At 29.9% G+C, this 13,944-nt stretch overlaps 2 protein-coding genes across 2 annotated transcripts; one reads left to right on the top strand and one right to left on the bottom strand.

Moving 5' to 3' along the window:
- Positions 1-245: 245 nt before the first annotated feature.
- On the top strand, positions 246-1,121 carry LOC18054325. Its single transcript, XM_006451949.2, has one exon. It carries the CDS (start codon positions 534-536, stop codon positions 828-830), a length of 297 nt encoding a protein of 98 aa, XP_006452012.1. The 5' UTR covers positions 246-533; the 3' UTR covers positions 831-1,121.
- Positions 1,122-6,650: 5,529 nt separating this feature from the next.
- Positions 6,651-8,027, bottom strand: LOC18054322 (F-box protein At2g26160). Its single transcript, XM_006451946.2, has one exon. The coding sequence runs from the start codon at positions 7,494-7,496 to the stop codon at positions 6,657-6,659; it is 840 nt and encodes a 279-aa protein (XP_006452009.1). The 5' UTR covers positions 7,497-8,027; the 3' UTR covers positions 6,651-6,656.
- Between the last annotated feature and the right edge of the window lie 5,917 nt (positions 8,028-13,944).

The following is a 13,944-nucleotide window of genomic DNA, read 5'->3' as shown; positions in this document are numbered from 1 at the left end:
CTAGAGCAGACATGAGGGCCCTTTTGTAATTTTGTCTCAAAGTTTTTTATTGGGCTAGACCGATTCGGCCCAAACTTTTGATTTTTCTTTTTAAACTATTTCGGCCCTGCTCACATATTCTTTGACGCGTAAAAGAGAAAAAATAACACATGGACCACTGCTTGCCAACACAAGGAAGCAAAAAGCCTCACGATTTTCAACAAATTAAGTAAATCAAAAGAAACAAAAACAAGCAAATCAAATGGTTTCATGTTGAAAAAACCATGGGTTCTGTTCCCTGACCCACCGGTTGAATTTTTTAGAAGGATGAAAAAACCCCCAGCGCCGCTGGTTTTACTGGCTTTTAATTCTTTTATTTCTCACACTATAAATAGCCGACGACTCCGTCAATCAGAGAGCATCGAGTTGTTTAAATCCCCATAGAAAAACTCAGAGCCACCCCACTTCTTCCAATATACACATATTCAAAATCCCATATCTCTGTATATTCGAAGTTGCAGAATCAAAAAATAAAAAATAAAAAAGATTGAAACATGAGTGCAGCAGCAAGAAAGGCTTGGTTTGTGGCAGCGAGTATTGGGGCTGTTGAGGCATTGAAAGATCAAGTGGGAATCTGCAGGTGGAATTTTATTATAAGGTCCGTGCATCAACATGCAAAGAACAATTTGAGGTCATCGCTCAATCAAGCCAACAAGGCCATCTCTTCATCTCCAGCTTCCAGGGAGATTTTTAATAGTAATAATTTTTATAACAAGGCGAAGAAGCCCGAGGAAAAGGTCAAAAGGGTCATGGATTTGAGCTGCTGGGGTCCTAGTACTGTTAGGTTTTGATGACTTTGATCTTGATAATCACCATCATCGTCTCATGAATGTACATGATCCGATGTCTTCTTATTTAGAGATAATTATTTATCTAGTTATGTCTTTATTTTTTTTTTCAATTTTTAAATGTAATATCAAATTCTACCTCTTTATCTTTGATATATATGATATGAGTGGAATTTGATGAATTCATTCATAATCCTTCTAATCATTTGAAGAGATTTTGTATCAGGTGGTTGGATACTTAAGGAGTATTCACCAAATTAATTAATCAGTAGCGATTTATACTTAGTTTTTGATTCACCAATGCTAAGAGACAAAACTAAAAATTTATTATAAATTAATTAATTGTCAATTTATCATCATCGTTATTATCATTGTTGACTTTCCTTGAATTTTCCGTCTGGGTATAAACTATAGTGTCACAGCAAATTGACAATAACAAACAATTTTTATTTTTTTTTGAAATTACAGCAAAAAGATAAATAATTTAGATTCAAATACTTTGGATTGTTTCCTGTTGGCTTGAATAACCAAGAACTGCTTGTTGTCTTTTCTACTAGCCAATTCTATAAAAGAAAGGGGTCTTAGCAGAATCAGGAGAACAGAAAAATTCTCTTGATTTTGAGCAGCTGCCAAAATCACTATTTAAATTGTAAGAAACAATTAAAATGAGTACGTCGGCAGGAAAAGCTTGGATTGTGGCATTGAGTGTTGGTGCCCTGGAAGCTTTTAGAGATCAGGCAGGAATTTGCAGATGGAATAACAGTTTAAGTTCTTTTGCTCAGGTCAATTTAATTTATGCTCCAGCTTCTGATTTCAGGGATATGATCAATTTTTCAAGCGTTTTCAGAAACAAGAACTCCATGGAAAAAATCATGCTTTTGGGCTGTTGGGGTCCTAATACTGTTAGATTTTAGTTCTCAAAATTGGAATTTTTTTCTTTTTCTCTGGGCCAACATAAAGATTGTAGTCATGGACTTCTGGGTGCCAGCATTTTATAATAAACATATGCTTAGCCAAATTTCATAATTATATTGTCTTTTTCTTAGTTAATTTTGCAATGTTTGTACTGGAGAGAAGATTTTGTTAGAAATTAAACATTTGAGAAAGTTCGATTAATTAAAATGATTTTAGAAGAATTAATTAATGCAACCATTTCTTTTTTTTTTTTCCGTTGGAACTTTGTTATATCAATACGCTATAAGCATATATCGTTATACTTTTTTGTCAAGGCCATCTCTATGTTACCCTACAGTCTATGTACTATCAAACGATTTGATTTTTTTAATTTTTCCGACTTGTTAATACTGTCGAAACTATACCACTGAAAACCATTGTTGAACTCTGTTATTATTAAATTTTAAGAACCTAATTCACCAAATTCTCAAATTCCTTAAATATTACGATTACAATAATTAATATAACTTCTTCCGGCTTCAAAAAGTGGTACTTGGCAATTTTCAATCATTAAGCCACGATATGAAATTGGTTAATAAACGTAGAAGAAAAAGTATTATGTCAAAGCAACGATTTTAGGTTCGATTGTGTATGCGCTCAAGAACGATATGGTAATCGATTTTATTCTATACACAGATGGAGAGCAGTGAATATTAAGGATGGCAAAATTCAGATAGGATCTGAATATAGGTGTATCTAGATTTAGATCACACATTGATATTTTGAGATTTGGATCCGCATCTGGATCGGCAAAAAGAATATGTGGATCGGATGGAGTTACAATCTCGCGGATTGCGAGCAAATTTTGTCATACTTAATTCAATAATTTACCTAATAAAATCAAATAAAATCTAATTGACACTTAGAATGACATTCAATAACACTATAAATCTACAAATAAAATTATCACAACATAAATTAAACATTAAGAGTAATATAAATCTAAGTCTAACTCAACCATAAATCCAAAAATAAAAACACCATAAGTCCACATAAATTTCTTTTAAAACCATCACAAATAAGAACATCACCACAAATCTACATAGATTTGATTTTTTTTAATTTAACTTACACATCTTTTAATTTTATTTTATTTTAATAAATCATTTAATGAAAAAATAATGTAGATCCAGATATCTGATTTTTCAAATGCACTTACATTCGAATCTACAAGAATTTTAATTTTTGGCATCCAAAACCACATTTTTTAATGCCCAAATCTGAATTTTTTGGATCTTTCAAATATTTATAGATCCAGACCGAATTTGGATTTTTTTTTTGTCATCCCCAATCAATATGGTAGTTTCAACAATTTTCAACCTTTACACATCTTCCTAACTGCTTGGCTTTTAGTAAAGATGGCAATGGTTCGGGATTTGACAATCTCGGTCCCATCCCGAATAGTAAAACGAGATTTTAATGCGGACCGAATCCCGTCCCGAATAGTTAAACGAGAGAAAAATAATGAACTAATCCTAGACAGCTCAAAATCCCGTCCTGGACCAAATGGCCCAACGTCCCAAATGTCCCATTTAATAAATACTATAAATTTCATTAAAATATTAAAAAAATATTTAATCCAGTGATTCTATAAAATTGTTAACATCTCAATAGACATTATAATCATGGGATGTGCAATTAAACCAAAAATAACATCCAAAAGTAAATTAACTAATTGTAAAGCATCCAAAAATAAACCAACATATAATAACCAACAAAAGCATCCAACTTCTAAAAAAAAAAAAAACAAAAACAAAAGCATCCAAGATTTTTGTCTACATTCTTCAACTCCAAGTTCATACTTTTGGATCAACCTATAAAAATTAGAATATGTAAAGAATAAATTAGAAAAACAAATAATATTATACATTGATAATTACATGATATGCATTTAATAACGTTTAAAAACATTATTAGTTACGGAAATGCTAGATGAGGTGGTTGAAGTTAAGCAAAAAATGGGGATGAGCAACATGCAGTTGTGTTTTAGTTTTAGATTAAAATACTTTTAGGTTTCCATTTTAATATTTTTGTTTTAGATTTATTTAATTAAACTAAAAATAATACAACAAACGGGCTTGTGATTGGTACTTGGGCTTAGGATATATTGTTTTAATGCTATTTGAATCACGATTTCTTAACTATTAGTTTAATTTTACTTATTTTTAATTTTATTAATATAATATTTCTTTCAAAAATTAAATGGGACAAACGGGATCCCGCGGGATCCCGACTTAGATCCCAATCCTTTTCCACAAAGAAAATTGAGATTTTTTTTTCAATATTAAATCCCGCCCGCTTTTAAAATTTGATTCTAAAATATGGATCAATACAGTCCCAATAGTTCGGGATCCCAAATTCCGAATGTGATTTGCGATTTTTTGTCATCCCTTGGAGTAGGTATCTAGTTCATTGCTTTAGGTATTAGCAATAGCACTATGCTGTTCTTGTGCATAAATTACGGATTGGTTGTATTTAACAGTAATTTAACGTTAAATTGTGCAGACTGAGTGATATTTGGACAGCAACGTTAACAGTAAGTTAACGTTAATTTCAATATTTGGATCCTCTGCGATTCTTTTCTATTATTTTGAGTGATATTTGGACAATACTGATTGCAGAATCATAAATTTCGAATTACAATAAAGGAGGTAAAATTGCGATAATACAATATTTATTTCATAATTTAATCTGCCCTCTCTTTCACTCTGGAAAGTTCCAGCTTCAGTTACATCTCATATTCCGAAAGCCGACAGCGGATCAAAAACGTCAATAGAAAAGTTATCCGTGTTAGTATATAACCATGTGCATATTAAAAGTACTTGCCCACAAAGTCAGCAAAACCGTATAGTCATCACTCCACTCAGCAGCCATTTGTCATTCGTCATTTGTCACCACCCATTGAATTATTTTTTGAAACCAAAAAAAAAAAAAAAACCAGCATCTCTCTGTCCATAGGCCTGGGATCCAAACCCACGAATGGTTTCACTTTCCCGAAAAACAAACAGAACCCCGGTTTTTTTTTTTTTTTTAAGTAATTCGACCTTTTTAACAGCTCTCTATTATTTTCCTATATAAGTACCCAAATCCAACGAACAAACTGTCACTTAAAAGTCCAAGAACTCAACAACCTCTCTACTCTCTATAAGTTGCCCATCAAATTTTCTTCCGGAACCCAACTTAATATTTTATCGTTTATAATCATTAAAAGAAGTATTTGGGGGTGAGGAGAGTATAGTAAGAGACATGAGCAGCAACGGTGGCAGAGTTTGCAAGTTTGATTCAGCATTCATCAAGTATGTGCTGCAAGAATCTTGTGGCTATAATAAGGGCAACAATAATTCTATTGCAAGGAGTCTTGCTGGTGGCGTTAGTAATAATAATAACAGTCAGGGTATCAAGAGGTTTAATGGAGATGAGATCAAGAAAAAAAGGAGGCAACAAGAGAAGGCTGAGATGCTCTTCCACCTAATTTGCTGGGGACCCAATTAATTTATTATTTGTATTTCTTCTTTTTCTTCATTATTTAAAAAAAAAAATCATATGGGAGAGAAAGAGATGTATTGGTTTATCTTTATTGTAGGAATCTTGGTGCTTATGGAAATAAATCATATGCTTTCAATTTATTGGATTTTCAATTTCAAATGATTTTTATTTAAACATAAAAATTAGCTCGGATATTTAGGCATTAAAAAAAAAGGTCATTCACATCCAAACATCCTTCCAGAATTTTCTATTAGAAACAATCTAGAATTTCAACTCAATTTAGGTATACTAAAAATTTGATGTAAAATATATAATTTGATGGATATTTTAGTAATTTCAATAAATTTATCATAGAAGATTAAAAAAAGAAAATAAATTAAAGCTTAGCAACGAGTAGAGTAAAAAGTCTTCGTTTTGTGAATGATATTGTAAACGGTGGATTTACTGCTTGTAAAAGTATAGTTGTGGATTAAATGTTTAGATTTCAGGAACCCGAAGGCATGATAAGAAAATAGAAGAGTAAACGAAAAGAATAATGACATTGTAAAATTTCATGTATTAAAATTATCTAAATTAATTAAACAATCATCTTCCGAATTGGGAGATGGACCTGCCACAGTCATTGTCCAGACAAAAGAAACTCGGTGTTGACAAAAAAAATTTAGTAAATCGAATTTCAGGCAAAATATCAATATCATTTTTCTATTTATAATAATGTATAATTAGATATAATTACATATTATTTCTTATTCAATAATTACGGAAGAGAGGTCCTCTTTGTGAATGAAATGCGATAATTTTTAAATTACAACTATTTTGAAAAAAAAACTATAATTATAAAATAAAAATTAATAGTATATAATAAATATAACTTTTAAATAATTTTTAAAAAGATAATAGATTTTTTATTATAAAAGTAAAAAATCATATTAATATATCTTTCAAACTACTAGCGGCCAACTTTTATTAATCCCAAACAGAATCATAATATTATTAAAAAAATAATTTTTTAGGAGTAACGAGACATCTGTGTCTAGATATTGATACAAAGTATTTGATCAACACATTTGTAAGAGAAGACCTAGTAATGCAAATTTGTTGGCACTATAAGATTAAAATATGGAGTAATGGTTTTTTTGCAATGCTCAGTTCTATTTTCTAGGAAGATATTTTTATTGGCTGCACGTTGATAGAAACTAGGATGGTTAATAGCTTGTAATTGGAGGCAAATCACGAACAAAATTAATTCCAATAAACCAAGCATTAAAGTAGTCAACGAAACCAAACATAAAACAAATGTCATTCCAAATTAATCTATTTAAAACAGGGACAATGATATACCGAAAGTCTAAAGTAATTGAAATGAAAACTGAATACCAAACCCAACGACTAAGACCATTGTTCAAGCCACATAAGTGGATTAAATGGATGGAAGGGATCTGTCTCAAAGAATGGCTCAATGCTTCCATTCTCCATGTTATAAATTCCAGTATCTTTACCTCCTGCTTCAACGTATTCCTCGGCGGCCAGGTACCAATAAGAGTCGACAAAATCATCAGTGAAATAAATGCAATTGGGTTTACACTCAGAATTACTTGATGCGTCAACAGACAGTGAAGAATTAAAACCCAAAAAGAGGGATCTGTTACCCAAATTCTGGATCTTCGACCATTTATTAGTACTTAGATCGACCTCAAAAACCTGAAACCCCAACGTTCTGAAAGTGTTCTCCTCCGTTAGGTAGCCTAGATGAGTAGGTGGTACTTGTACTCCCCTCCTTGAAACCACAAATAATGTGCCATCTTCAGACTCAACCATATACAAATACTCCACAACATCTTCAATAAATTCGGCAGGTAATTCCGCGATTCTTGTAGCAGTACTGTCATCATCTTTGACGGCAAATATTTGACCAAAAGCATTGATAGCATAAAATTGATTTTGGAAGTAAATAGCATCAACAAAATGTTTAGCATTATTAGACGTGTTAATTTTTCTCCAAACTTGACCGCCTGGCCTAGCGCAGCCCAAATTCCCGTCTCTTCCGTAAAGAAGCATGGCTTGTAATGAATCGGGGTTGGACGAAGATAATACGCATTTGGTTAATATGAAAGTAATAAAGCAACCCTCTTCACAATGCCGATTATGCTCATACGGATCAGAAGCTACCAAGGTTTCGATGGAAGGCAGTTTAAGTTGAAGGCGTGAAAAAGGATGCACAAGAGTCATATAATTGGGACTGATGCATGAATCGATAAATTTAATAAGCCAACCCCGTGAAGAAAAGTACCTACCGTTTTCATACTTTTCAGGGTAAGGATCTTCAGGTCAATTTACTCGGAGGAGGCTGCTACTGCTGCCCTTCGAAAGATCCAAGAAACTAATGGAACCGTTTTTGGGTGGCAGCATAAGCAGAGGATTGCACTCGATATGTTTATCTGAAACTGCAGCCGATGCCGATGCAGATTTCCAGCGCCGCTTGGAGTTGGAGAAACGAATTGAATATTTTTTCGGAGGAAGCGTACGCCAAGGAACTGTGGCCGATCTGTCTAAAGTGCGAACCCCGGCAAAAGAAACAAAATCCTGAAGCAATTTTGCGGACGAGTAGGCCATTGTTTTAGTAGGCTGTTCTTCTCTTCACGATGGCAAATTAGAGCAAATCTCTGTGGCATTTATATTTGATTTAGTCTCACCCTCTCATAATTGGAGAAGGAAAGCGGTTTTCCTTTTGCAGTCGGACTATGAATCTCACGTATTTCTAGAAACATTCAACGGCCAAGATCTCAGTCTTTGGAATGGACGACTCTTTCGATTGCCTTGAAAGACTTGCTTGGCTATTTTTTAAGTCCTTTCAGTTTTCACGTGACTTGCCAGAAAGTGCAAAACTATTTTTCATTTTATTTATTTTTTTCTTTTCTAAACAAGCTTTTAATTATTTATTTAATTTTTATTTCAAGGAAAAAAAAAACACTAATCACTTACTAAATTTGCCATGCTAAGACCCCGATTGTGGCCAAAATTTAATAAAATGTTTATTTCATAATTTTTGATAAAAATTATAAAATTTATTTATTTTATAATTTTTTTTATTTTAATAACAATTTTTAAAAATAAGTAGAGGATTGTTTTTCATAAACAACTTATTCAATAAGTCACTATTCTTTTGAAAATTTTCTGTTATAACCTTAATATTTTAACAAAAAGATAACTATGTCCTATTTTTTCATATACCTAATGTATAAGTCATTAGATATCATATTACAAGCATAATCAAATTACCCTTACAATTTTAAAGTTTTGATCCGGTAAATTTATATTTTTCATATTTTACTTTTATCTTCTATTATAAAATTTAATAAGACTTACATATGATTACGTAAATTTTCTTTAAACTATGAACAATTTTGCATGGAATTTAACCACAACTTTTAAAATCAATTTCATAACTATTGATTTTTAACATTCAATCATATATATTTTTTCTACATACAAAGTGTTTATTGCAATAAGTTAAATATGAATGTAATACATATTACTTTTTTATTTTATTTGGATTATGTCTTGATATGAATTTTTATCATATTTTATGTAACATATTATGAAGTTCCTTAAATTTTATATAATTGATTTTTTTTTCACTTTATGTAACTTTATGTATTTTAAAAAGAAAAAGAAATGTCTAAAAATTATTAAATATACTCTAAAAAATAAAAATAATTTAAAATTACGTTTATTTTGGTCATTACCTAATAAAATAATATTTTAAAAATTTGCTACCCGTACATTACTCAATAACAATATAATTTATCAAACACTAAATTATTTTTTTATTCAACAACTTATTTTATCTGCACAACAAATGCAACTTATTTGGTTAGCCGCTGCAATCCCGAACCGGCACTAACTTGGGCTAAAATGCAAAACGAAAGCTATGATCCGTTGAGACCCACGACTTACTTAGAAAGCAATGTCCTCTTTCATCATTAGGAATCTAACGTGGAGAAAGGAAGTGACTTCCTAATCAAACTTGAGATGTTCCATTTATTGCATTCAGACTCGCAGTTGCCTACAGATACCTGATGTTTCATGTGACTTCTCTTAAAAATTAAGATAGTTTATTTATTTGTCTAAAAGTTACGATAATTTTTTTTTCCTCGAATTCATGCTCGAACAAAGAAATCAAAAGATGATCAATGAAAAACAACATATACAACAAGTAAGTTAAGTATATTTTGAGGATTTACGTACGTATAAGGATTTACAAAAAAATAATAAAAATATTTTGTTATAGAGATTTATAGTAAATATTATGGTTCCATCTAATACCTAATTATTTATTTAAAATCTTTATAATAAATACAAAATATTATTAAAATAAATGTAATAATTTACACATTTAAATTGTTTTAGATATTAAAAACATATTAATATTATTAGTTTACTAGAAAGATTATATTATTTATATTGAGTTTATATTTATTAAGAAAATTTAAAGTCTATTTTTTAATTACTCTATCAAAAGAGTATTATAGTTAAAAGGAAGTCTTAACATCATTTTAAAAAAAATTAGGGTTCTCTACGACCATTTTTTCAAATTTTGAGGGTATAACTGTTCTTTTCTCGCATTCAATTTCTATAATAGAACTCCTAGTGACTATTACTAGAGTAATAGTAATGGCTTTAACTTTTTGAACAATTTGCGTGGAGAGCAAGATAAGCTAACATATAATAGAAGAAAAGCCTAAAGATGGATATAGGGCTCAAGATTCCGCTTTTGACACTTATAGCATATTCTAAGTCTTTGTTTGGTATTGAGGTGCTGTAAGTTAAAAATTACAGTTACGGTAAAAAAAATTAACTATGAAATAAAAGTTATTAGTGTATTGTGAATATCATTTTTAAATAAATATTTTGATAAAAATTGTAAGAAATATGATAGATTTTTTTTTTATCATACAACTGCTAAATAAAAGAATTTAACTTCTAAACTACAATTATAGGTATTTACTAAATGCTTTAATTCTGTAATTTTTAAGATATAGTTGTCCAACCACACTATTGAATAATGCCTAATTCATTTGTTAAAAATTGTAGCAACGTTGAAGGGAGTTGTTTTGATGTTTGTGGTGGCAGTGTTTTGTGTCATTGCTTTTGAGTGTTTCAGCAGAAGAAACGGCACCGTTGCCAGCGCCGTCCATGGGTAAACAAATATACTATTCAATGGGATTTCTTGGACTATCATTTCACTTCTTTTTTTTCTCTTGTCAGCTATTGCTTTCTTGAAGCATCAAATTGTCCATTGTTATACAAATTTTATGGTACTGTTAAATTTAGAAAAAATACTTTAAGGTGGTGTTTAGTTGGGAGGAGAGTATGGAGGAGAGGAAAATAATTTAAATTCTCTTTTTATTTTCATTGTTTGGTTTGACAAAATTTATAAGAATTTAATTTCCATTAGAATTTAATATCCATCGTAATATAGAATTTGAATTCCTCACCTAGTAATGAAGAATTTAAATTTCTCTTATGTTAGAAATTAAAGTTTTTAAAATTACTCTTCAACTTTTTAACTTGTTTAATGCTATTAATAATTATTATTTATAATTTTATTTTATGGATTTAATATTATAAATGGACCTTCGCCGGAAAGTCACCGGATGTAGCCGGACTTTCGCCAAAAAGTCATTGAACCTCCACTGGACATCGCTGGACCTTCACCGCTGGCAACTGGACTGCCATTTTATTATATATATATATTATTAATATAAATAGTTTAATTTTTAAAGTAAATGATAAATTTGTTTAAAAAAAATTATAATTAATTTCCTTATCAAATTTTATATCAAACCAAACAATAAAATCTAATTTCACTACTTTTCTCCATTCTGTTCTTCTCTCTTTCTCTCCATTCAACTCTTTTTTTCTCCTCCTGTTTCTTCAAACCAAACTTAGCCTAAATTCCTCTACTGAATTGTCCTTAGCCCATAGAAATTTTCTTTTTTTCTCCCCCCTCAAGAGATAGCCCATAGCAAAGTCGTTCCCGTAATTGTATAGAAAAGAACAACATGGGCCTCAACTCACTCCAGCCGAATAGACAAACTTAAGAACAAATGCAAGGAAGCCCGAAACTGTTCAATTAACCACCTTAGAGAAGAAACTTATGAGACAAGCTATAGGTGCCTTGTTGATGAAGTAAAATGCCAGGAGCTGGGCATTTGAACACAAACTGATCTCTGCAGACGTTGTACATACAGTACAAAGTACAGTCAAGGCTGATTTAACGGTTACATCTGGGGCTACACAATCATACCATTAGAGATCTAATCTCAATTAGTTGGAGAGCACAACAATAATGGTGAAAATTCATACTCTGTAAAGAATTCATCAATAAAATGAACATCTCCATACATAGATCTATTATTATCTCTACTAAAATAACTTTAACTAATTGAGTTAAGAAATAAATCCAAGTCTACTCAGCCATGGCTCTGGCTACTGATAATTTACTTTATAAAATCATATGCATTAAGGAAATCAAAAGCCCTTTTCTAGTTACTTTCAGATAATTCACTTTATCAATTCATATGCATTTGAGGAAATGAAAGCCCTTTTATTTTTAGGCGACCATTAAAAGTTCAGCTAAAAAAGATGAGCTTTGTATGTGATCTTATGTATGTATGTTGAATGAATCATGACGTTATGTCATTGTAATGATGTTATACTTCTTTAATGAAAAACATGCTCTCTTTTGAAAAAATACTATTAAATATTTATGAATCTAATTTATCTTTTCGCATACCTCTTAAAAACAACTATCCTTAAACAAAATCAAATCCACATTTCTCTACTTTAACCTCTCCTTTATGCTTTCACAAATGACGTAACACACAATATGACATATCTTCATGGTGGCATGAAATCTTTTTTATTTTTACTTTTTATTTTTATTATGTTGGTTCTTTTTCTTTTTGGTGGTACTGCGAATGCAAAAACTAAGAGATCATCAGCAATAACTAAGAGACCATCAACTACAACAAATCATTTCACCAAAAAAAAAAAAAAAATGGAACTCAAATCCAAAGGTCTGAAACGTATTATTTGATTGACAAAAATTGAATTAGACTTTTTAAATTTAAAACTAGCTATTGATGTAATTATTTTTATTACTATTCTTTTATTCATAGGTGATATATATATTGTGAATTGTGATAATTGAAATATAAAGGTGAATGAAAGAGCATCTATGTACTTTTAATTATTTTTTTATTTTTTAAAAAATAATTCACTATTAAAAAAAAAACAAAGATTATTAGGGTATAATGTTGTAAAGTAAAATGTGGGTACTAACTGAATAACTACATTCTTCTATTTTGACTGATTTTCGGACTATATTAAAAATAGAATCATAAATTTTTCCATCATATAATTAAAACAATGAGGGAAATTGCAACAATATTTCGTAATTTAATATTGGTGGCAAATTGGTAATTGAAGTTGGTGGCGTTAATAACAATAAAAATAATGAGGCTATCAAGAGGGTTAATGGAGATGAGATCAATAATATTAAAACAAATGAGGGATATTTGCTAGGCTCCCAATTAATTAGTTATTTTTCATTTCATTTTTTCATTATTAAAAAAAGATTTGTTCTTTAATGTATGTAATTACAATCAATTAAAAATTGTAAGTAGAACTTTTATATTTGAAAAGTATTTAATTATCAGGCTTAAATAAATTAAACAATTAAAATTTATTCATCATTTTAAAATTTAAAAATATTATTAGTCAAAATTTTAAATAATAAACTGAATTCAACCCAACAAAAAAGTATTTAGGTGCCGTTATTTGTTTGCCAGAGGCACTTTGACTCTCTTTGAAAAACTAGATGTTGATGATTCTTCTATTAAAAAAACTATTCAAAATACTCAAATTTTATTTTCTAACTTGTCCTCTTTGTCCTCTTAGTTAACGTATCTAATAATAAAATATCAAAATTTACATAAAAAATTTATGAAAATGTTGATAATTGTTACTATATGTTTTTTTCAAGTTATTTTGATACTAGTAACGATGCTATATTATATTAACATACTTTCTTTTCAATTAGAATTTTTTAAAAATAGATTAAAGCAGTAATAACCTTTTAGACCCCTAGCGTTTTCAATCCATTCAATAAATATATAATTTAATCATTTTATAAAATGAGTCACCAATTTCAATTGGAAAAATAATATAATTGAGTTAGGGACATATTTGAAAATAAAATAAAAGTTCTATTGTTATATGAAATTGATAAAATAGAAGGGTAACTAAGTTAGGGATATTTTCTCAAAAAAAAAAAAATTAGGGACATATATGAAAATAAAATAGAAATTCTATTTCTATCCATAAATAAAATTAATCAAAATTATATTATTTAAATAATTTTTTCTGGACTAGCGTCCAGGTGTAGGTCCGCCACTGAGCTGCACTATGCTGTTCTCGTGCATAAACTACGGATTGTATTTAATAGTAAGTTAACGTAAATTGTGGAGATTGAATACTTTCAATATTTGAATCCTCTGCGATTCTTCTCCATTATTTTGAGTGATATTTGGACAATACTGATTGCAGAATCATAAATTTCCAATTACAATAAAGGAGGCAAAATTGCTACAATACAATATTTACTTCATAA

The sequence above is a fragment of the Citrus clementina genome, unplaced genomic scaffold (assembly GCF_000493195.1).
Source record: "Citrus clementina cultivar Clemenules unplaced genomic scaffold, Citrus_clementina_v1.0 scaffold_1, whole genome shotgun sequence".
NCBI classification, from domain to species: domain Eukaryota; kingdom Viridiplantae; phylum Streptophyta; class Magnoliopsida; order Sapindales; family Rutaceae; genus Citrus; species Citrus x clementina.
This window is presented reverse-complemented; position numbering and strand designations above follow the sequence as displayed.

What these genes read in the sequence shown, in the direction of transcription:
- LOC18054325 (XM_006451949.2), top strand. Translation starts at nt 534, where the DNA reads ATGAGTGCAGCAGCAAGAAAGGCTTGGTTTGTGGCAGCGAGTATTGGG.
- LOC18054322 (XM_006451946.2), bottom strand. Translation starts at nt 7,496, where the DNA reads ATGACTCTTGTGCATCCTTTTTCACGCCTTCAACTTAAACTGCCTTCC.